Consider the following 23186-nt stretch of genomic DNA (forward strand, 5'->3'; position numbering starts at 1 on the left):
TATTGTCTGCCATGAGACACCTTCTCCAGCTGGAAAATGCCTAGTCTACTCCTATCAGGAACTTAGGGGTAGATCTTTACTATGTGTAAAATAAATGGTAAAGTCTGCGTCACTTTATTTTTGTGTTTTGAAAACTATCAACTAAAATGAGAAAAAGCTAAGTAAAAAAACAGTGTTTGAAAGGTTGCCTGTATGTTTTGAAAGGAAATACTTAGCACCCATTGCAGGCATTAAATGAACAATGACTTGAACAGGCAGTAATTGAAGTTTGAGATGAACACAATTGGAGGCCAAAGTAATGAAGAGATGCAACTTTTATTGGCAACAGGTAATAATTGAAGTTTGAGATGAACACAATTGGAGGCCAAAGTAATGAAGAGATGCAACTTTTATTGGCATAAGGAAGTTGATTGGTCTATGGACTAGTGACTAGTTAACGATGACAGAGATCATGTTACCTTCCAACAACTGTGTGATTGGTTCTCAGGAACTGAACAGCTTGGAGCTAGGAACAAGTTACAGAGACTGCTCAGTTCTTCCCCAGCTTAGGGTCGGTCACTCTGTTTTCTGCAGTCAACTATCACTATAAATCTGAAGAAAATTAGGTAGCTGGAGTCTAACAAATATTGATTCCTGTTCAGTACAGAAACCCGGGTCTGAAGATCAGGTAAATTGGAGAAGTTTGCATCCTTAAACAAGTCTCACTATTTCTGGAGATGTTATGAAATGTAGAGAGAGATGTTATGAAATGTAGAGACTTGCTTTCCAGCTGGAGTGGCTCACTACTGAATGATAACAAATCGGAAACTTTACATCTGACCTAATTTTTATTAAAGTTAACAAAAACCATAGTTAGGAAATATATAAAATGGGCTGTTTGCTCATGGACACCATGTTACATTATATTACAAATCAAAGCCAAGATCTAACTTGTTGGTTTTATTCCAGGGAGTGAGGTTCAGATTAGTCAGCTCACTGTTATCTGAATGTCATGCTAATGAAATGCCAAAGACTCTTTCCTTAGCTTCTCTCTGCTCCGGTGCTTTGATTGGCCAATGTGTTGCCATGGAGAAGTCAATATAGAACTCCAGACTCTGAGTTCCAAGTTCCATGGCAATCCCTCAGCTAGTCATAGTTGACTTGCCAACAAAACAGTACCCTTTTCCCCTGTAATGTAAATTTCTGTTATTAGTGGGATTTTAGCATTCTTGTGTTTGTTCTGATGAGCAGAAGATGAAAAACTTTGGCTATATGTCACTCCTTTCAATAAAATCATATTTTGTACTTCCAAAGGGATTATTCTTGAAGTGTGAGTCCAGACCACGAAAGTCTGTAAACATTTCAGCCAAGAATGACACTAAAACTGAACCTGATGCTTATGTTACCTCAACACCATAAGAGCGTAAGAGATAGGAGCAGAGCAGGACGTGCGACCGATTGAGCCTGCTCCGCCATTCAATCAGGTCATGGCTGGTCTTTTTGTAGACTCAGCTCCACTTACCTATCTGCTCACTATAACCTTTCATTGCTTTCTTGTTCAACAACCTAGTTATCTTTACCTTAAAAATATTCCACAAGGTAGCCTCAACTGCTTCACTGGGCAGGGAACTCCACAAATTCACAACCCTTTGGGTGAAGAAATGTCTCCTCAACTCAGTCTAAAATCTGCTCCCCCTTATTTTGATGCTATGCCATTTAGTTGTCATTTCACCCACCAGTGGAAATAACCTCGCTGCTTATATTTTATCTGTTCTCTTCATAATTTTATATATTTCTATAAGATACCCCTCTCCCATTCTTCTAGACTCCAATGAGTATAGTCACAGTCTACTCAATCTCTTCTCCTTAGCCAATCCTCTCAACTCCTCATAAAGCAATCCTCACAAACCATATAACTTTGCTTTCCAGCTAGTGCTTATGGATTTCCTCCTTTGGCTTAAAAGACACCATCACAATGCACTGGCTCATCTGCTTTGCTATTTCTAATGTTGGAACAATGATGCTGAATAACCAAATGTTACATTTGGATGTTTAGAAGTAAAATTTACCTATCAACAAATAGCCTGGAAATGCCTCTCAGGCATTCTGCCAATGAGGTTGGCCTGTCCTCACGCATACAGCCAATGATACAACCAACATGTCTTACTTTGGTTCAGAGCCTTTGCTTCAACAAATGGGGCCTGTTCACTGAGGCGTCTAATTCTGGTCTTCTTCAGCTTCTTGTCCTCAGTGTTAGATTGAACCATCAGAGGCTCCTGGCGTTTCTTCTTCTGTTTCTGCTGCAGTAGCGCATGCTGTGTGGATAGGAAAGACAGATTTTAGCAGGTATTGATTTAGTAATTGAGGCCGTGAACAATACAGGATCATGAGGACAGAGGAAGGAGAAGGGAATCGTCAATGTCAAGTATACACTGTGGAAAGTGTAAATCACAACCAAATTACTTGAAGAACTGTAAAGCCTCCAAAAAGTTCCTTTACTAATGTCTCCTTCCATCCCTTTGTCTAGCTTCCTCATTGTCCAAGGGTTGCTAAACGCAGCTTAATAATGCCATGATATCACAATGGAACAAGGTATACCTCATCCAGTATGGAGATTAAACTTGTGGAATCGCTGTTACCTCTAATGTCAGCTCAAAGTACTTCCCTGTACACATACCTATAAGAGCAAGTTTCTGACTCAGAAAAATGTACGTAAACAAACCTTCTAACTCAATGGTCCATCGGTCCCAGATGGACCTCTGGCAAAATGGTTAAATCTATGCAAATGTTATCCTTCCTGTCTGAAGATTGTGCACTGAACTCTAATTTAGCACCAATCTGTGCTGCAGTGTTTACCACTTCAGACTGAGCAAAGATCTAGATAATAGCAGGCGCAGCATCTTCAATAAACACACCCTACCTACTCCAGATGCATTTCACTAAGTGTAAAAACTTGCCTTAAATGACAGTATTAGAAGATTAGGACCATCTGGGCCAGAGATTACCCAGCAAGGTTTGACTGTAGCTAATTAATGAGTTTGGCTAATCAGTGAATGAAATGGTTCCTCGACCTTTAACATCAACACACTGACCTTCACAGGAAAAATATAACAGTAAGAAGCAAACAATGCAATATTTTATAACATCTTTCTGTGTAGTGTTACAATGAGAATAATTATTTGTACTGAGGGCCAAATCAGAGTAACATTCTCTGCACAGTGTTGGCTATTACGTCCTTCAGTAATAATAGGGTTCGTGGGACAAGTTTGCAATGAAATGTCCTCTTTCAAAAACTGTTCAAGGCTTTCTTCTCAGCAAGAATCTGGGTATAGGAGACTTTTTCTGTCGATTAGAGAAAAAAAATGTAAGTGCTTGCATGATCCTTTCACCATGCAGGCCACCAGGAAGTGAATCTGAAAAGATTCGTGAAGCTGAATGTTATATAAGAATTAAATGGGAACTTCATTCTATCTGCAACGGCTAGAGTGCAAATCCATTGCTTTCACCACGCTATTGGGAAAACAGATTAGATTGTCACACAACTTTTCATGCGCAATCCAGAAAGATATCCCTCCACAGAGCTCATCACGTATCATCCCAGATCATAGAATCACTACAGTGTGGAACCAGGCTATTTGGCCCAACAAGTCCACACCGACTCTCCAAAGAGTACCCCACCCAGATCCAACCCCCCCGACCCTATTACTCTACATTTACCCCTGACTAATGCACCTAACCTACACATCCCTGAACATTATGGGCAACTTAGCTTGGCCAATTCACCTGACCTGCACATCTTTGTGACTGTGGGAGGAAACCGGAGCAGCCGGAGGAAACCCACGCAGACATGGGGAGAATGCGCAAACTCTACACAGTCGGTCACCCAAGGCCAGAACCAAAGCTGGGTCCCTGGTGCTACGAGGCAGCAGTGCTAACCATGGAGTCACAATGCTGCTCTGAAGAGCTTTGTTCAGAATTCCTCACCTATCATCCGAGATAGATGCATTTCGACAATGCTTGTCCCACTGCTGAGACTCATAGAGGTTAAGCATGCATTTCACTCATCAGAATGGAGAGTGAATCCATAATTCTACTAAAGGATGAATAATATGAGATCAATGATGATCACCGGTGGGCTGAACTTGTAAGAAGCTTTCAGAAACCAAAGGTGCTCCTTATTCTTCCAACATGAGAGCAGGTTGTCTGATCATACAAACGTCACTTCCAGTCATTTCAACGTGAGTGAGTTGGATTTGAGAGTGAATATGCATTTTATTGTGCTGCATTCACCACTCAAGTAATGAAGGTGGAAATTACCCTAAAAGAGGAATTGAGAAAAGGAATGAAATTTGTTTTGAGCAGGAATGCAAAGGAGCTGGCATGGCATTGCATTACCTATCTGTTATACATGTCCTCAGGTTCGGTCCCATTAACCTGAATGGAGGAACCTAGAGCAGGAACCAGCAGCAGATGTTCAATATTCCCATGTAAGGCCAATTACCCCCAAGAAGACATGAAAAAAATTGATCAAATGGTGATTCAGAGACAGTGAGAAATCGTGCTGATGAATGATTAATAGGAGCCGGGTCTTCCCTGGGCTTGAGAAGTCCAAGATGATATCAGATGATTAAGGAAGAGCAGATTTACGTGCATAACAAAGATGACAAAAACCATGAGTGACTGAGCATCGTGACAGCCAGGACTTGATAAACTGAAAGTTGATAAATTGAAAGTAAATGTGTTGGTTTGCAGCTAATTCTAAGTGAATTGCCAGTTGTGGGTAAGTATTTAATACTGTACCAATAACTCTCTGAGAATGAATGATTATGTATGCTTAAATAACATGAACAAAGGAATCTTATTTCCATCCCATAATACATCTATCACCCTGTCAATTAAATATGGATTTTAGTCAATATCCACTAAGAACAGTATTCCCAACAAAGCATTTCCTAGCAAAATAGGTTCCCCTATTTTAACAAAAGGGAAATATAGTGATACCATGGACCACAAAGCATGAAATGTTACAAATATTGGCTTATCATCGCTGTTAAAACTGAAGCATTAATAAATTAACAAATCTAGAATTCACCAATGTGAAGGAGGAAGGATATTTAGATATTTAGAATGCATTGAACATTCATTCATGGGATTACAGAGGATAGACATTAAAAAAACAAACTAACTGGCCTAACCCAATCCATGTTAGTATTTATATTCCAGTAAAGGCCCGTCCCATCTCTTGTTATATCCCTCAATTCCTTTCTCCCTCATTTACTTGATTCGGTTTTCCTTAAATGCAGCTGCACTTTTCATTTTGATCCCTCTCTGTGGTATTCAGTTCCACATTCCCACCATTCTTTGAGCACAGAAGTTTCTTTTGAATTCCAGATTAGACTTATTCATAGATGTTTATAGCATAGGGAAAGGGAAGTTGGCCCATCAAGACTGTGCCCATCAACAAAACTGTTTCCACATTAATCCCATGTTCCAGCTTTTGGTCCATCAATCATGGAGGCTATGACAACACAAGTGAATATTTAAATACTGCTTAAATATCTCGTGAATTTCTGACTCAACCAGCCTTTCTCAATGGACTTTGTGATGACTGTTTTATATTGATGCCCTCTTACCCACAAGAGAAAACATTCTCTCTGTAAATATGTCACAATGTTGTTTAATATGCCCTCATATTATCAAAGTAATCCTCTTCTCATCCACCCCACCCTTCTGCCCTTGATGACAATGCACACTACCACTCCCTGTAACTGAAGTTTCTGCCAACTCATCAAGCAATAACTGATGGAAAGCTAAGCAATAGAAGCTTAACGGGGATGAGAGGCTCTTCATTCACAGCAGGGGTTCAGTTCAACCCCTTGCTGGTGTATTCTCTCGGGTTTTCCAATCCTGCAGCACACTGTCAGCTTTGTTTCAAACTCTGAGCAACCACTGCCATGTATTTTTAATCTTATTAGAACATTCGACATATGGATTCACTGAAGGCTGTAATGCAGGCAAGCTGCAGCTAACTCCATACGATTTTTCGATCTCACCAGTGGAGACTTCAGGAGAGCTTCATTTTCTCACACTTTACCTGGGGTTCAATCAGTTCCCCTCAAGCACTGTGTTCCACACAGGGGTTGAGTTGTTCATGGTTTTGATTGAAATTCCTGTCTCTTTTCACTTGATGACCCACTCAAACTCAGCAGTCCCAAATTTCCTGAAGCTAGAGTTCACTATGGTTCGCCATTACTTTTCCTCAGTCCATGATCCCATGTATTAATATCTCCGGGCGCCAGCTATGGCTCACTCCTAGGCATCCTACCTCTCAATCAGACGGTCATAATTCAAGTCTCATTCCCAAGTTTAGAGCTCAGAATTACAGATAACATTCCAGTGTAGTACTGAAGGAGTGCCTGGCTTTGGGAGGAAACATTTAACCCTTGCCCCTGCTCATGTAACCCTGAAATATTCTATGTTACTATCTAAACAAAAGTAGTTGGCAGCCAATATTCTTCAGGCGAAAGTGAGGATTGCAGACGCTAGAGATCAGAATCAAGATTAGAGTGGTGCTGGAAAAGCACAGCAGGTAAAGTAGCATCCGAGGGGCAGGAAAATCGACGTTTCGGGCAAAAGCCCTACATCAGGAATGAGCCAATATTCTTCAGCCAACATCATCACAACAGATTATCTGTTTTCTGTTCTGACATTACTCTTTGTGAGAGCTTGATGCATAGAAATTGGACGTCCTGTTTCCTACATTTCAATGATGACTCCACTACAAAAGTAAAGCCCTTCAGGACATCCTGTGGCTGTGAACAGGGTGCTATATAAATGTAAGTTCTTACTAGGTAGCATTTACCAGAGGTCAGCTCAGCACTTCAGATTGCTGTACTGATACAACAATCATAAATGCTCCAGAACAAGAATGGGGTCATCGTCACATTTAGAAGAACACTGATAGACCACCAAACTATAAGACATAAAAACGGAAGTAGGCCATTCAATCCATTAAGACGATAGTGAGGATTGCAGATGTTGGAGATCTGAGTCAAAAAGTGTGGTGCTGGAAAAGTACAGCACGTCAGGCAGCATCCGATGAGCAAGAGAATTGATGTTTCAAGCATAAGCCTTTCATCAGGAATGTCGGGGGAGGCCCAAGGGGCTGAGGGCTAAATGGGAGTAAGGTAGCTGGGAATGCGATAGATAGATGAAGGGTGGGGGATGATAGTGATAGGTCAGAGCGGAGAGTGCAGTGGATAGGTGGGATGCAGATCTGGGATAGTGCGGCCCTGAGCTGGGGCAGAGCTGGCAGGAGGGAAACTAGGTGGCGGCGCATGGCTGCAAGTGTGGAAGGGAGGATCCGGAATAAGAACCATTTCTGGAGACTTTGGATTTGCTGTAAGTGCTGGTTGTCCTGCTCTGTGTGGAGTTTGCACATTCTTCCTGTGTCTGTGTGGGTTTCCTCCAGGTGCTCTGGTTTCCTCCCACAGTCCAGAGATGTGTAGGTTAGGTTGATTGGCCAAGCTAAATTGCCCGTAGTGATCAGGGATGTGTGGGTTAGGTGCACAAGTCAGGGGAAATGTAGAGTAATAGGGTAGGGGAATGGATCTGGATGAGATACTCTTTGGAGGGTCAGTTTGGACTTTTTGAACCAAATGGCCTGTTTCCACACTATAGGGATTCTATGAGAAAGAAGCCATTCTGCCCCTTAAGCCAGTGTAAATTCTTTGAAACTGCTATTTATTTATTCCCACTGCTCTGTTCTTTCTCACCAGTTCTGCAAATTTCTGGTTTGCGTTAGAAGTCCAAGCTCCTTTTGAAAAGTACTACTGAATCTGCTTTCAGCACTGTGTAAGGAGGTGCTTTCCAGATCGTAACTTACTGTGTAAAATGAAATCTCCTCAGCTCCCTCACCCAGCTCTTTTGGTAATTACCTTAAATCGGAGTTCTCTGGTTACAGAAACAGCCACCAATGGAAACAGATTCTCCTTATTTACTGTCAAAGAGCCTCACAATTTGGATTTTCTCAAAATAGTCTCCTTTTATGCTTCTCTGCTCGAAAGAGAACAATCTTGATGTCTCAGAGTGCTTCCACACACTGAACTCTCTCATTCCCTCTGCAAGGTTCTGCCGATCTGTTGAAAATCTGGGGTCCAGAATTAGATACGATTTAAAGCACCCCTTCCGGTGTCAATTAGTGCCATGGTTTTGATGACTGGAATAGAACATGAACCATAATTTGCTTTTGTGATCTGGTAGATTTGGGAAACACACTGTCCACTTCAAAGTGACTATTAATTCTCTCTTCACTCTCGTGGTGAGGAGCCTTGTCTACCAGGAGCTATAGGAATAATTCTCAGGGTAATTCTGAAAACAGATTGATATATTTGACTCTGAAAGTTTGAGGGCTAATTTTTTAGAGGCTTGTGTGCTATGTGGACACTGAGAAATGATTTCTTCTGGATCAATGGAAGATAAATGAGAATCAGGCCATTCAGGAGAGAAATTAGGAAGAACTCCCTCACCTGAATCTGGAGCTCACTCCCACAGAGGTTTGTGGATGTTGTTGGGACAATGGCACTCTTCAAGACTGAGAGCTATAGACTTTTGTTCCTCAGGTAATCAAGGGTTATGAAGCAAAGCCAGGTATTGGAAGTTGAGGTGAACATGAGCCATGATCTAATCATGGGGGGGGTACAGGCTTAATATTTTTATTTACTTACTCATTTTCTGGGATGTGGGTGTCATTTGCCGGGCCAGCATTTATTGCCTCTCCCTAGTTTACCTTGAGGAGGTGGTGGTGAGCTGCCTTATTGAACCGCTGCAGCCCATCAGCCCACAATACCGTTAGTGAGGGAATTTGGATTTTGACCCAGCCTCGGTGATGGAACAGTAATAATATTTCCAAGTCAGAGTAACTTGGAGTGGAACTTGAAAAAGAAAGTGTTCCCATATATCTACTGCCCTTGTCCTTCGAGATGGAAGCGGTTGAGGGTTGGAAGGTGCTGTCTGAGGATCTTTGGTGAATTTCTTTGGTGAATATGGCAGGAGTCATTAGGATTTTTGACAAGGTTTTTCAGATATGGAAGGGTCTCACCTGGGAACACACCACTTGAGAATTAGCTGTCAGATAGCAAATGCTCCTAGGGCAATATTTGGCTGTATGATCCTGTAGCCTAGTTTCAAATTTAATCCCCGATTGATGTTCGATGATCAGTTAGGGTACAGTTAGGTAAAGTATATCCAGATAAACAGTGAAAGGATGTTTCCAATGACCAGGGAGTCTAGACCACGGGTTCACAATCTCAGGATACGGGGTATGCTATTTAGGACTGAGATGAGGAGAAACTTCTTCACTCAGAGTTTGGTAAGCCTGTGGAATTCTCAGAAAGTGGTCAAGGCCAAAACATTGAATTTTACCAAGAAGGAGTTAGATATAGTTCTAAGGGCTGAAGGGATCAAAGGGTGTGGAGAGAAAGTGGAAACAATGTATTGAGTTGGATGATCAGTTATGATGGTATTGAATGGCCAAGGGCTGAATGGCCTATTCCTGTTCCTATTATCTACTTTTCTTTGTTTATACCTTCTGCACTGATCTTAACAGAAATGGTAGAAGACATTCTCCTACTGCACCAAAGCTTACCTTGTTTCCCTGCTAATGTTCCAGCGAAAATATGTGAGATGTTTTCCTACAGTAAATGTGCTATGTAAAGGCACACTTTTATTGTTGTTAACAGCCAACCTGCATTCTCCCTGAGTGAAAATGCCAATTAAAGCAAATTTTATCACTCACTAGGTGCTGAATTAAGATGACCAAAGCCACTTTGTGCAAAATCCATTGCTGACACTTATCCCAATTGTCTACGCTGGGCTGGGCTGGAGACCAGTCCCCAGAAGAGAGGCTGTTTTATGATCTGTATACAGCTCGGTAAAACGACAATGAACATAAGAGAGGTCACTTACCCGCCAGGGAACAGTAAAATGAGTGCAAGTAAGGAAAACAGAGAAGGGTTTGTTATTACAAACTGGAAAAATAATAAAGCAGAACTTTAAGAATTATAAGTAATAAAATCAAAGGGGCAAATGGTTACAGGTCATCAGCATGGACTCGAGTGAAGAATTATGCCAATACCGCTGCCCAAACCCACTGGAGTGTTACAGAAAAGCAGTGTTTGTTGGTGCTAATTATTCCTCACCTCTCCCCTTGCCTGATGAGGTTAGCTTTGGTAAGGTTGCGTAATACATACAATTGTTCCTCTGAGATTTATGTACCAAAGGTCATGGAGAATTGGGGCTGACTCGATGAAAATTTTGGGAAGGGAGGTGGGAGGTGGGGGTTGGGGAAGAGGGCATATGTCTTTCCTAACAATGGAGCCACTTATGTCGGGTGTGTAAGCACTGGGTTCACTATCTGCACTTTTTCCACTTCAGGAAAATTGGGTCTCTGGGAATAGGAATGGGAAAGCTGGTTGGGTCAGGCCTGCTCTGAAATAGTTCCAACTCTGCATTGATTTGTCAATGTAATACTATACTATATATTATACTGTAGGCTGTCTGGTTACTTCCATAATGGTGTCTATAAGTGTCTCTACCTGGATACATATGATTCATGTTGCCATGAGAAGAACTTTAGGAAGCAAAATGTCTACAGAAAACCTTTGGATTAGCAAGTTGCAGATTTCCTAAGGTATCACTCAAGCTCAAAGATTAATGTTAGTCCACAAGCATTGGAGAGTGAGAGAAAAGGAGAGAGAGAGGCAGCCTGTCCTGCTCCTGAAGCAGAGAATGTGTTGGTCACTACTTGGAATGTGGGTGGGTGTGTGCTCTGATTAAAATGCTGAGTCTGCATTTTACTCGGGCCACTCAAATCCTGTCAACCTTACAGCCTTGGTTCCAGCATTAAGTAAAGAGCCGAACTCCAGCAGGATATGTTTGCTGATAATTGCACAGTGTTCAGCACCATTTTTGACCCCTGACATACTGAAGCAGTATATGTCCAAAGACAGCAGGACCCTGGAAAAATACAGATTTGGGCAAACAAATGGCAAGTTAGTTTGGGATATTTTAAGTTACTCAGCTGGTAAAGAAATAAGGAAGCAAGCCATCTGGAACTGAGAATAACTTAAGGACTAGCTCCTGGAGAATGAAGTGTTTATTTGAGAAGCAGCATGGAGCAGAATTGTAGTGTGGGATTTTTGATCAGGTTAATGGTTAAGTATGGAATTTCTTTACTACAGTTTAGAGTGTAAGTTGCCAGCTGAATAGTGCGGAGAAAATGTTGCTCTTAATTTGCTTGATACATTATAAGATGTAATCTTATCACGTAATCCTTTCAGTCAGTCACTGGAAATTCAATGATCTTTTTAGAACTTAGTCTCCATGGGGGAAGGTAACGAATAATACACATTAAACAAGCAGGGCTAAATTTATGGCACTCCCAAATTTGGGAATACAGGGTAAGGGAGACTGCTGAAAATACTGGCACAGGGTGGCATGGCAATTTCAAAACACCATTCCTGCAAACATTCCAGGGGCAGGGTGGAAGAGGAATCTGACTCTTCTCCCATTGTACCAATCAATTAGTGCAAAACTCATTCATGGTTCGCCAGTGGTTGTGCTTTCAGTTTTATTGCTCTCAACTATAAACAAATTCCTCTGAAGGGTTGGAAGCCACTCACCACGTTATCCTGGCCCACTAAGTAATTCAGTAGGGAAAAGGGTTTCGGCATTTGTAAAGGTTGCATTCTTGGGACTGCCCAGCTGGTATGGAGAGTGGACACTCGGTGCTCCAGTGAATTGACATTCCGAGGGGTGGAGGGGAACAGAAGAGCAAAGAGAGTTCGGGGGAGAGGCTCTCAGAGACAAGTGCAAGGGAACCCAAGGCAAAAGAGGCCTGAAAATCTTCCTTTCGCCTGCTGCTCCTGATTGCACAAGAAATGTTAAAGAGCTTTCCTTCAATAACACCAAGTCCTGGATTCTTTTTGCACCATCTTCCCACCTGGCAGGAGCATCACAGCCTTTGTGACATGATCAGACCCCGAGCTGCCCAATTAGAAAAGGGAAGACCACCGCCTTTCAGCATGGTGTCCTTCATGGACAGAATGAAGAGAAGATCCAGTGAGGATATTCCTGAGTAATCCACATGAAGCCAGGTTCACTGTCCACATGTCAAATCCCACCACTAGATACAACTGAAATTCTCCCCCGTAATGGCAGAAATATCACAATACAGAGGCACACAAATATCAATCTCTATGATGAAGAAAAACAAACAAAAACTGTGTCTGCTCTGAAAACATGGGATTGAAACTAATACGAAGATTATAGTTTATTTGATGTAAGTTAGTCTCATTTGAGACAAATGTGTTAATCAGCCAGCTATGCTCACGCTTCCTGATCACAATCTACCTTGTAAACTGCCGAGTATGTAGGGCTTATACTATTAAGAACAGAATTAAAGGGGAACTCATATACCTGAATTTCCGAAAGGCATTTGATAATGTGCCACACAAAATGTTAAAGGGCAAGATCCGAGCTCATGGAGTTGGAAGTAATACATTAGAAAGAATAGAGGGTTGGTTAATGGAAGTAGTGGCATTAGCATGGCATTTTCCTGTTGGTAGGCAGTGGGCAAGAGAAAGTCATAAGGTTCAATGTTAGGGGCTCAACTGTTTTGTAATCTACATTACATATATACTCGAGTAATAGTTGATCTCACATTAAAGTCGGCCCCCTATTTTTGGCCAAATAACCTAGAATTTTCCATATATCTCGTGTAAAAGTCAACCTTAGTTCTTCATAGATAACAGATCAACATTTATGAGTCAGTGTTCCAGCTGTCACATTCCGCTCTAGTGACACAGTCCGTTGGTTGTTCTGCTCCGCTCCCAGTCTTCCAGTACACTGACTGTTGTGTTCCACTCCAGGTTTTCAGAATTACCATAATTCTTTGTTTAAGTTTACTTTATTCATTTAGACATTAACTAGGCTTCCACTAATGAGACGATATGAATTTTGATGAGCATGAATTTCAGTCCCTCAAAAATAGTATCCATGCAATAGTCGACCCCATAAATTTAACCTTAAAAAGTAGTCAAAAGAATTTGACTATTTCTTGAGTTTATAGGGTAAATGACTTGGATGAACAGACAGTGTATAATATATCTAAGGGTGCTGATGACACAAAGCCAGGTGGCATGGAAGGCTGTTGTTAGGGAGACTCAAAGAGATAAAATAAGGTTAAGTGGGTCAACATCAAGACGGTAGATAGATTATAATGCAGGGAGGTTATTCACTTTGGTCATAGATAAAGAAAGTAGAACATTTTTGATGTTCAGAGAGACTTAGGCGTGCTTTTTGGAAGTGCAGAGAAAACCAGCATGCAGGTAGAGCAAACAACCAATGGCATGTTGAGTCACAGGAATAAAGAAGTCTTGTTACAGTTAGGCAGGATTTCATTGAGAGCATATATGTGGAGGACTGTGTGCAGTTTTGCTCTCCACATTTCAGGGAATGAAAACTTACATCAGACACAGTACAATGAAAGTTGGCTGAATTAGTGCCTGGAATGAAAGGTTTGACCTTTGTTGAGAAGCAACATTGAACATGCAAGATAGGGGCTTGATAGATCAGACAAAGAGAGATTGTCTCTGTTGGTTAATGAATCTAAAACATTGGGGCACAGTCTCAGGATAAGGGGCCAATCATTTTGGACTATGTTATAGTCCCTCCTGGGCCATAAGGAGAGGCCTTCTCTAGCATTAGACACCTTAGCCTTCAAATAATTGATTCAAATAATGTGATATCAAGAAATGGTTGGAGACATTGGTTACTGCAAAGGCTATGGGCCCTGACAACTTTCGAGCAATAGGACTGAAGACTTGTGCTCCAGAACTTGCTGTTCCCCTAGCCAAGGTGTTCCAGTACAATTACAACACTGGCATTTACCCGACAATGTGGAAAATTGTGCAGATGTGTCCTGTACATTAAAAGCAGGACAAATCCAACCCAGCCAATTACCACCCTATCAGTATACTCTCGATCATTAGTAAAGTGATGGAAGGTGTCTTAAACAGTGCTATTAAGCAGCACCTGTTCAGCAATAACCTGCTCAGTGATGCCCAGTTTAGGTTCCATTAATACCACTCTGCGCCTGGCCTCATAACCACCTTGGTTCAAACATGGACAAATGAGATGAACTCCAGAGATGAAATAAGAGCAACAGCTCTTGATATCAATGCCGCATTTGACCGCGTGTGGCATCAAGCAGCTCTAACAAAACTGGAATCAATGTGTATCGGGGGCAAACTCTCCACTGGCCAGAGTCATACCTGGTACATAGGAAGATGGTTGTAGTTGTTGAAGGTCAGTCATCTCCTGCTCTAGGACATTGCTGTAGGAGTTCTTCAGGGTAGTACCCTAGGCCCAACTATCTTCAGCTGCTTCATAAACAACCTTCCCTGCATCATAAGGTTAGAAATGGCGATGTTCACTGAAGATCGTACAATATTCAGCACCCTTCACGATTCCTCAGATACTGAAGCAGTCCGTGTTCAAATGTAGCAAGATCTGGACAATATCCAGGCTTTGGCTGACAAGTGGCAAGTAATATTTATACCATACAAATGCCAGGCTATGATCATTACCAATAAGAATCAATCTAACCACCACCTCTTGACATTCAATGTGTTACCATCACCGAATCACACACTATCAACATCTTGGGGGTTACCATAGATCAGAAACTGAATCAGGCCAGCATTATTGATACAGCGACTAACGAAGCTGGTTAGAGGCAAAGAACCCTGTGGTGGGCAACTCACTTCCTGTTCTGCCAAGGCCTGTCCACCATCTACAATATTTCCGACTTGCCTGGATGCGTGCAACTTCAACAACAGTTAAGAAGCTTGTCACAATCCAAGACAAAGCAGCCCGCTTGATTGATACCTTTTCCACAAGTATCCACTGCTTCCACTACTGACAGTCAGTAGCAGCAGTGTGTACTATCTACAAGATGCGCTGCCGAAATTCACAAAAGACCATTAGACAGCACCTTTCAAACCCATGACACCTCCATCTAGAAGGACATGGGCAGCAGATACATGGAACACCACCACCTTCAAGTTCCCCTCCAAACCACTCCCCATCCTGACTTGGAAATAAAACGCTGTTCCTTCAGTGTCGCTGAGTCAAAATCCTGGAAATTCCTCCCTGAGGACATTCTGAGTCAGTCCATAGCACATGGACTGCTGCTCACCACCACCTTCTAGGAGCAACTAGAGATGGACAATAAATGTTGGCCAGCCAGAGATGCCCACATCACACAAATGAATAAGGAAAGGAGAAAACTGATCTGGTTAGGGACCAATAGCGTTTATTTTTAATAATTAGCAAATGTGTGACACAGGGATTCACTAAGAGAATAAAGTCCCAAAATTCTACTGTCTTGAAAAACAACAATAGTCTTTGCTGTATAACATTAGAACACTCTAAAATGCATGTAGAAACTTATTTCTAGCAATCAGAATTAATTTGTGGTAAACATGGGTGATCAAACATTCCACTGCGCACATTCAAATAACAAATGTCATGAAGATAGTCCCATGGATTTCTCAACAACTCCCTCCAAGATGTTTAGAACATGATGAGTCATCAAATCTCATTAACATTCATAAGAGATTACAATACTTCACTTTTGTTGATCTGGGTAGAAACTGTCTTTCAAGAATTGTTCTGTCATGGATTGCCTCAACAATTGCTTCTGTTCTAGTTAGCCACCCTTCTTTCTTTGCTCTACTCTGCCCTGGATACTTATTTTATTTGTTTGTTGGAGCGGGCAAGAATTTGGTGTTTATCCTTAATTGCCCTGGAGATGGTGATGGGGACTTTGCCTTCTTGAATGATTACCGTCTGTTTGGTGTAGGTGCACCCACAGTGCTGTGAGGGAGGGAGTTGCCAGATTTTAACTCACTCTGAACCTACAGGCACAACTCCAACTTCTCTCTGACAATGAGCTTTACCAAGCTAGCACTGCTCCTGAGTTCTTTTTTCTTCAACTCCAATTGTGCTCTCTTGCAAATACTTCTGTGGGCCTTTCATCCCTTGTCTTGACTGTACTGAGTTTTATTTGGGCATAGGTTTCTTTCAAGCTGTTCAAAGCTCCTGGGACTTCCTTGAGGCATCATTATGCAGAAATACTTAACTGCAGTTGAACTTCCCCCAGTCTTCAGGACACAAAATCTCTGTAGTTCAGCTGCCTTTAGCAGCATAATGAACAGCGTCCTGTCGAACAAACAGGATCTGCCTCCTTCCATATGACTAACCTCATCTCCCTATCTCTAATTTATTCAACTTGTTGCTCTGCAATCCTCAAACTGTCCTGATGGGCTTATTGAAACAAGCCTCTCTCTCATTGCTAGGCCAAATTGAATGTTGCCACTTAGCAAGGTTTGGAACTGAGGACACTCTGAACAATACATTTCACAGAGAATGCCAGGCTGCTCAGTTTCAAAAAAGTTAGTGTGACTAGAGCATTTCATTACAACAGAGATAACGCGAAACACTGTGACTCAGAGGATTGAGAATCTCTGGAAGTCTCTATCCCAGAGGATTGTGGAGTTGAGATTATTGAATAGACAAATGTTTAGTCTCTCAGGGAATCATGGGATATGGGAAGAAGCCAGAAGCATGGAGTTAAAGACTAAGAACATTGGCTAGGTTACTATTGGACTATTGTGTGCAAATCTGGTCTCCCTGCTGTAGGAAAAATGTTGTGAAACATGAAACGGTTCAGAAAAGGTTTACAAGGATGTTGCCAGGGTTGGAGGGTTTGAGCTATAGGGGGAGGCTGAATAGGCTGGGGCTATTTTCCCTTGAGCATCAGAAGCTGAGAGGTGACCTTATAGAGGTTTAGAAAACCATGAGAGGCATGGATAGGATGAATAGTCAAGGTCTTTTTCCCAGGGTAGTGGAGTCTAAAACTAGAGGCCATAGGTTTAAGGTGAGAAGGGAAAGATTTAAAAGGGGCCTAAGGGGCAACTTTTTCACGCTGAGGGTGGTGAGTATATGGAATGAGCTGCTAGAGGAGGTGGTAGAGGCTGGTACAATTGCAACATCTGAAAGGCATCTGGATGGGTATATGAATAGGAAGGATTTAGAGGGATATAGGCCAAGTGCTGGCAAATGGGACTAGATTAATTAAGATTATCTGGTTGGCATGGATGAATTGGATTGAAGGGTCTGTTTCCGTGCTGTACAGCTCCAAGATTCTATGAATCTAACAGCTGTGCTTGAATTAAATAGCAGAATGGGCTCGATGGGCTGATTGGCCTACTCTTGTGCCTATTTCTTGTGTTCTTGTGTACCTAGTACACAAAGCAGCTTGGAAGTAAAGGAAAGAACACACATTAATGTAGGACATAACATGGTAGCCCACTGTCCTTTCCAGCCAGTGAAACATTTTTCAGGTGCAGTCACTATGGAACAATAACAAATGGAGCAGTGAATTTACTCCGCAATTTCTCACAGATAGCAATGTGATAAAATCGTCAAATTCCTGGTGATGTCGACGAAAACTGGATTGAATACTGGATAATTCCCCTGCTTTCATTTAAAGACAGGCTGAGCTGCTGACTCTGCTGCCACACAGAGTCATTCCTAAAAATTACTACAAAAACTTACATTGAAATAACATTTCACGGTGCAGCACAAGATTATTCATCAGACAAATATTGAAAACTGAGACGCAATAAGACAGGTTTTTCGTGATTGCTTTAAAGGAGCAGAGATGGAGGTGGTGAGTTTGAGGAAAGGAATTCCTGGAGTCAGATATCAGGAAGCTGAAAGCACAGGTGGATGGTGAGTGTTGAGGATGGACAAGAATCGCACTAACACTGAGTTGTTTAGGGTTGTAGGAGTTTGTGGAGTGACAGAGGGACAAAGTCACAAAGGCACCTGAATTCAGATATTTTAATGTTGATGCTCTGTCTGTAAGTACGGGTGTGGTTGGTGAACAGAGCTTGGTGGATGTTTAGATACAGGGGGTGGGGGAAAGGGGTTGTGGGTGACTTTCGCTAACAGCATTAGAAGTAATGGAGAGATTAGTGTACCAGAGTCAAAAGAAGATCCAGCCTTCAGCACCCCACATTGTGGGTGATTTACACAGAGAGATCGATGTTCAAGGGTAAACAGGAAAACCAGCCTTTAGCACCCACATTGTGGATGATTGATTCGGAGTTATCAGCGCCCCAGGGTAAACAGGAAAACCGGGCTTCCGCACTCCTGATCAATCCCCCAATAGCTTGGATGCAGGTTTCAGCAGTAGATGTGCTAGGATAGGGATAAAGAACATTGATGACACCATGATTTAGAGTCTTACCAACTACTAGCTGAGCTTTTAAACAGCATTTAGTGGTTATTGATCTGTAGGAGTGCTGACACCTTGATTAAAGTTAAAATCAGGCTCCTACTCCATCTCTTTAAGATATGGAAATGATCTCAGGGGATATTAATGTGCACATGCCCTGGAAAAATCAAATAGGTCCTCCCAGAGGAGGAGTTCATAGAATGCTAATGAGATACGGTAGTTTCTTAGAACAGCATGATTTAGAGCCAGACTAACGAACAGGCTGGTATTGTGCATTGACAAAGGATTAATTTATTGACCTTGTAGTGAAGGCATTTCTAAATAACAATAAGCATTATATAATTAAATATTATATTCAGATTGAATTTGAGAAGAGTGAGTCAAAACTAGTATTTTCAACTTAAATAAGGATAATGCATGAAAGCAAAGCTGGCTTAAGAGAACTGACAAATTAGACTAAGGGGTAGTAGGACAATAGAGATACAATGGTGGTTATTTAAGGTAATATTTCAGAATACACAGAATGAATACATTCCAGTGAGAAAGATAATTCTAAGGGGAAGCCCAACCATCAGTGGCTCACTAAGTAAGTTAAATGTAGTATAAACTTATGAAAAAAAAACATAGAGTTATGCAAAGATATGTGGCAGGTCAAAATTTTGGAGGTAATATACAAACAGTAAAGAAGGTCTAAACAATTAATAAGGAATGAAAAATTGGAATACATGAGAAAGCTTGATAAAAATATAGGAAAGGTTACTATAGATATTTATTTTAAAAACGTTAAAGTAAGCATTGATCCTATAGAAAATAAGTCTGGGAAATAAAAAGTGGAAAGCAATGAGCTGGCAGGTGAATTGAACAGCTATTTTGTATTTATCTTCATACTAGACAATATAGGTACCAACTCAGAAATAGATATGAACCAGGAAATGGAAGAGAGGGAGGGACTCAAGAAACCAGGGAACTGGGCCTGAGAAAACTGTTGGAACTGTGAGCTGACAAGTCCTCAGGTCTTGGTGGACTTCATCTTCGGGTCTTAAAGTGTATGGATATGAGATCATTGTTGTCCTGGTTTTAAATATCTAATAGTCTAAAAGATTCAGGAAAGGTTTTGTTAGACTGCAAAGTAGCAGCTTTAATTCCTTTATTCAAAATGTGAGGGTGACAAACAGCTGAAAACTACAGTCCAATTAGGTCAACATGTGTTCTTGGGGACATTAGATAGTAAGACTATTCCTTCTGATAGATAAATCATTAATTCAGGGAATATAATCTCAAAATTGGATCTGAGTTGTTCAGGAGTGAGATTAGGAAGCACTTCTTTTTACACAAGAACAGTGGGAATCTGGAATTCTCTTCTTCAAATCCTATGTCTGTGCTAGTAAAATCAGAGCTCTTTGGTTTGTGGTTGTCTAAACTCTTAGCGAGTTTTGAGAAGATTTGTAGCTCAGGTTGAGATTCTGGAAATAGGTTTGCTCGCTGAGCTGGAAGGTTTATTTTCAGACATTTTGCCACCATACTGGGTAATGTCAGTGAGCCTCTGGATGAAGCACTGGTGGCATGGCCCATTGAGTACTTAGACCTCTTGGCATCATGGTAGCCCACAAACCCACCAACACATGAAAACAGCAGCTAATGAACTTGAAAGACCCTATACAGACAAGCAAAACTAATGTCATTTACAAAATACCGTGCAAGAACTGTAACAAACACTACATTGGATAAACAGGCAGAAAACTAGCCAGCAGGATACATGAACATCAGCTAGCCACAAAACAACATGACCCTCTCTCACTAGTATCCTTACATACAGATGAGGAAGGACACCACTTTGACTGGGACAACATATCCACCCTAGGACAAACCAAACAGAGACACACACAAGAATTCTTAGAAGCTTGGCATTTCAACCAGAACTCCATCAACAAGCACATTGACTTGGATCATATGCTGCCTGGATGTCAGGCAGCTGCGTGACCTGCTGCGCTTTTCCAGCAACACATTATCAGCTTGGATCATATTTACCACCCCCTGAAAAAAAACAGGAAACGACATCACCACAGGCAATGATGTTACCACAGGAAATGACATCACCAACCCAAGGAAACCTAAACATATAAATAGAAAGCGAGCCATGTCACCAGTGCTTCATCCAGAGGCTCACTGATGATGTTACCTATTATGGTGACGAAATGTTGGAAAATGAAACTTCCTTGTCTAAACTCTGCTAGATAGGACATGGAACAGAGAGGCATCTGACTGGGTTTTAATACCCTGTGTAGCTTTGTGTTATACGTTCTGTGAATCCTTATTGGATACAATGCACTAAGCACACCACAGTGTGATCACTCATTATAATTAAAATCCTGATGCATCATTCTAGTCAATCAATGGCACTAAGTTCTGAAGAAAGGACAATCATTAGGAGAGGCCCACCTCAGAGCTCTAGTGTTGAGTTGACCTAGCGTGAGCATTACAAAAGGAGAAGAGCAGAATTATTGCCACAGATGGTGTCAAGCAACCACATCCCAGAATATTGTCATCTCAGAATGACAGATGGAATAAATAAGGGTTTGTTTGATTCCAATTTTGTTCTCCTTTATCTCCTGAAGTCACTGTTGGAATGCATATTACCATGTGTTCCAATTATCCTTTAATGTCTTAGCAAATATTTTACAGACTGCCACACAAGAGGCCATTCCATCCATTAAGCCTGTTAGCCACCCCGTTCTATTCCCCTGCCCTTAGCAATAGCCTTCTAATTTTTAATTTCCAAAAAGTTACGGGTTTCCTTTTATAAACTGCTGTTGTAATTTTCCGTCCTAAAATCAGCAACTACCAGCTATGAACCCTGTGTAAAACATCTCTGAACTGCTTCTTTATTCTTGGATGATCCTGAATTAATAGTTAGCGAACAGTAAAAATAGTCATTTTCTGATTTGCTGATAAAAATCTCTCCCATCTAACATGCCACATTTTCACTCTGGGTTTTTTTCTAGTGCCTTAGTTGTGGGTACTCCAAACATTTCATAGCAAGAAAGTGAATACAACATCCTGGGATATGAAAGGTATCAGTTAAATGCAATTCTTTACAAGATATAAAGTCTGACATTACAATTCAGGGCTGGGGGAGTGCTAACTGTTGGTGATGCCATCTTCTGATGAAATGTTAAAGCAAGGTCCATCGCTTCAGGTCAATGGGTAATATCCTATGACAGTATTTGAAGAGGAGCAGAGAGTTATTCACAGTGTCCAGGCTAAAAGAGCTTTTTCTTAACTGTTTGTGGAATGAGTGTGTCACTGACAATGATATAATGATATATGAATGATATAGAAGATGGTATTAGTAATAACATTAGCAAATTTGCTGATGATACTAAGCTGGGTAGCAGGGTGAAATGTGAGGAGGATGTTAGGAGATTACAGGGTGACCTGGACAGGTTAGGTGAGTGGTCAGATGCATGGCAGATGCAGTTTAATGTGGATATATGTATGGTTATCCACTTTGATGGCAGATTACTACCTAAATGGAATCAATTTAGGTAAAGGGGCAGTACAAAGAGATCTGGATGTTCTTGCACACCAGTCAATGAAGGTAAGCATGCAGGTACAGCAGGTAGTGAAGAAGGCTAATAGCATGCTGGCCTTCATAACAAGAGGGATTGAGTATAGAAGCAAAGAGGTTCTTCTGCAGCTGTACATGGCCCTGGTGAGACCACACCTGGAGGATTGTGTGCAGGTCTGGTCTCCAAATTTGAGGAACGACATTCTGGCTATTGAGGGAGTGCAGCATAGGTTCATGAGGTCAATTCCTGGAATGGCGGGACTACCTTACGCTGAAAGACTGGAGCAACTGGGCTTGTATACCTTTGAGTTTAGAAGACTGAGAGGGGATCTGATTGAGACATATAAGATTATTAAAGGATTGGACACTCTGGAGGCAGGAAACATGTTTCCGCTGATGGGTTAGTGCCAAACCAGAGGACACAGCTTAAAAATACGAGGTAGACCATTTAGGACAGAGATGAGGAGAAACTTCTTCACCCAGAGAGTGGTGGCTGTGTGGAATGCTCAGCCCCAGAGGGCAATGGAGGCCCAGTCTCTGGATTCATTTAAGAAAGAGTTGGATAGAGCTCTCAAGGATAATGGAATCAATGGATATGGAGATAAGGCAGGAACAGGATACTGATTAAGGATGATTAGCCATGATCATATTGAATGGTGGAGCAGGCTCGAAGGGCAGAATGGCCTACTCCTGCACCTATTGTCTATTGTCTATTGTCTATTGACAAGGCCAGCATTGATTACCCATTCTTAGTTGACCTTGAGAATGTGCACTGAGCTGGCCTTTTGATCCATTGATATTCATTTAGTGTAGGCATCCCTTACAACGTTGCTGGCAATCATAGAGTCATAGAACAGCATGGAGACAGACTCTTAAAGCCAACTCATCCATGCCCACCAGATATTTACAATTAATCTAGTCCTGTTTGCCAACATTCGGCCCATATCCCTCTAAATCTATCTTATTCATATACCCATCCCATGTTGTAATTGTACCAACCTCCACCACTTCTGCCAGCTTGTTCCATACACACACCATCCTCTGTGTGAAAACGTTGCCCCTTAGGTCCCTTTTATAACCTTTCCCCTCTCACCACAAACCTATGCCCTCTAGTTTTGAACTCCTCTACCCTGGGAAAAAAAACCTTGGCTATTCACCCTATCCATCCCCCTCATGATTATACAAACCTCTCTAAAGTCACCCCATCAGTCTCCAATGCTCCAAAGAAAACTGCCCCAGCCTTTTCAGCCTCTCCCTATAGCTCAAACCCTC

General features: G+C 41.6%; 1 protein-coding gene across 1 annotated transcript in view; it reads right to left on the bottom strand.

The window, feature by feature from the left end:
• LOC140467067 (uncharacterized) overlaps window positions 1-23186 on the bottom strand; it is a 125389-nt gene that overhangs the window by 56119 nt on the left and 46084 nt on the right. The window contains exon 3 of the mRNA XM_072563127.1: window positions 2147-2294. Within this exon, the coding sequence (XP_072419228.1) occupies window positions 2147-2294 (148 nt within the window). The remainder of the gene's footprint in view (window positions 1-2146; window positions 2295-23186) is intronic.

This window comes from Chiloscyllium punctatum, chromosome 45, assembly GCF_047496795.1.
Source record: "Chiloscyllium punctatum isolate Juve2018m chromosome 45, sChiPun1.3, whole genome shotgun sequence".
In the NCBI taxonomy this organism is placed as follows: domain Eukaryota; kingdom Metazoa; phylum Chordata; class Chondrichthyes; order Orectolobiformes; family Hemiscylliidae; genus Chiloscyllium; species Chiloscyllium punctatum.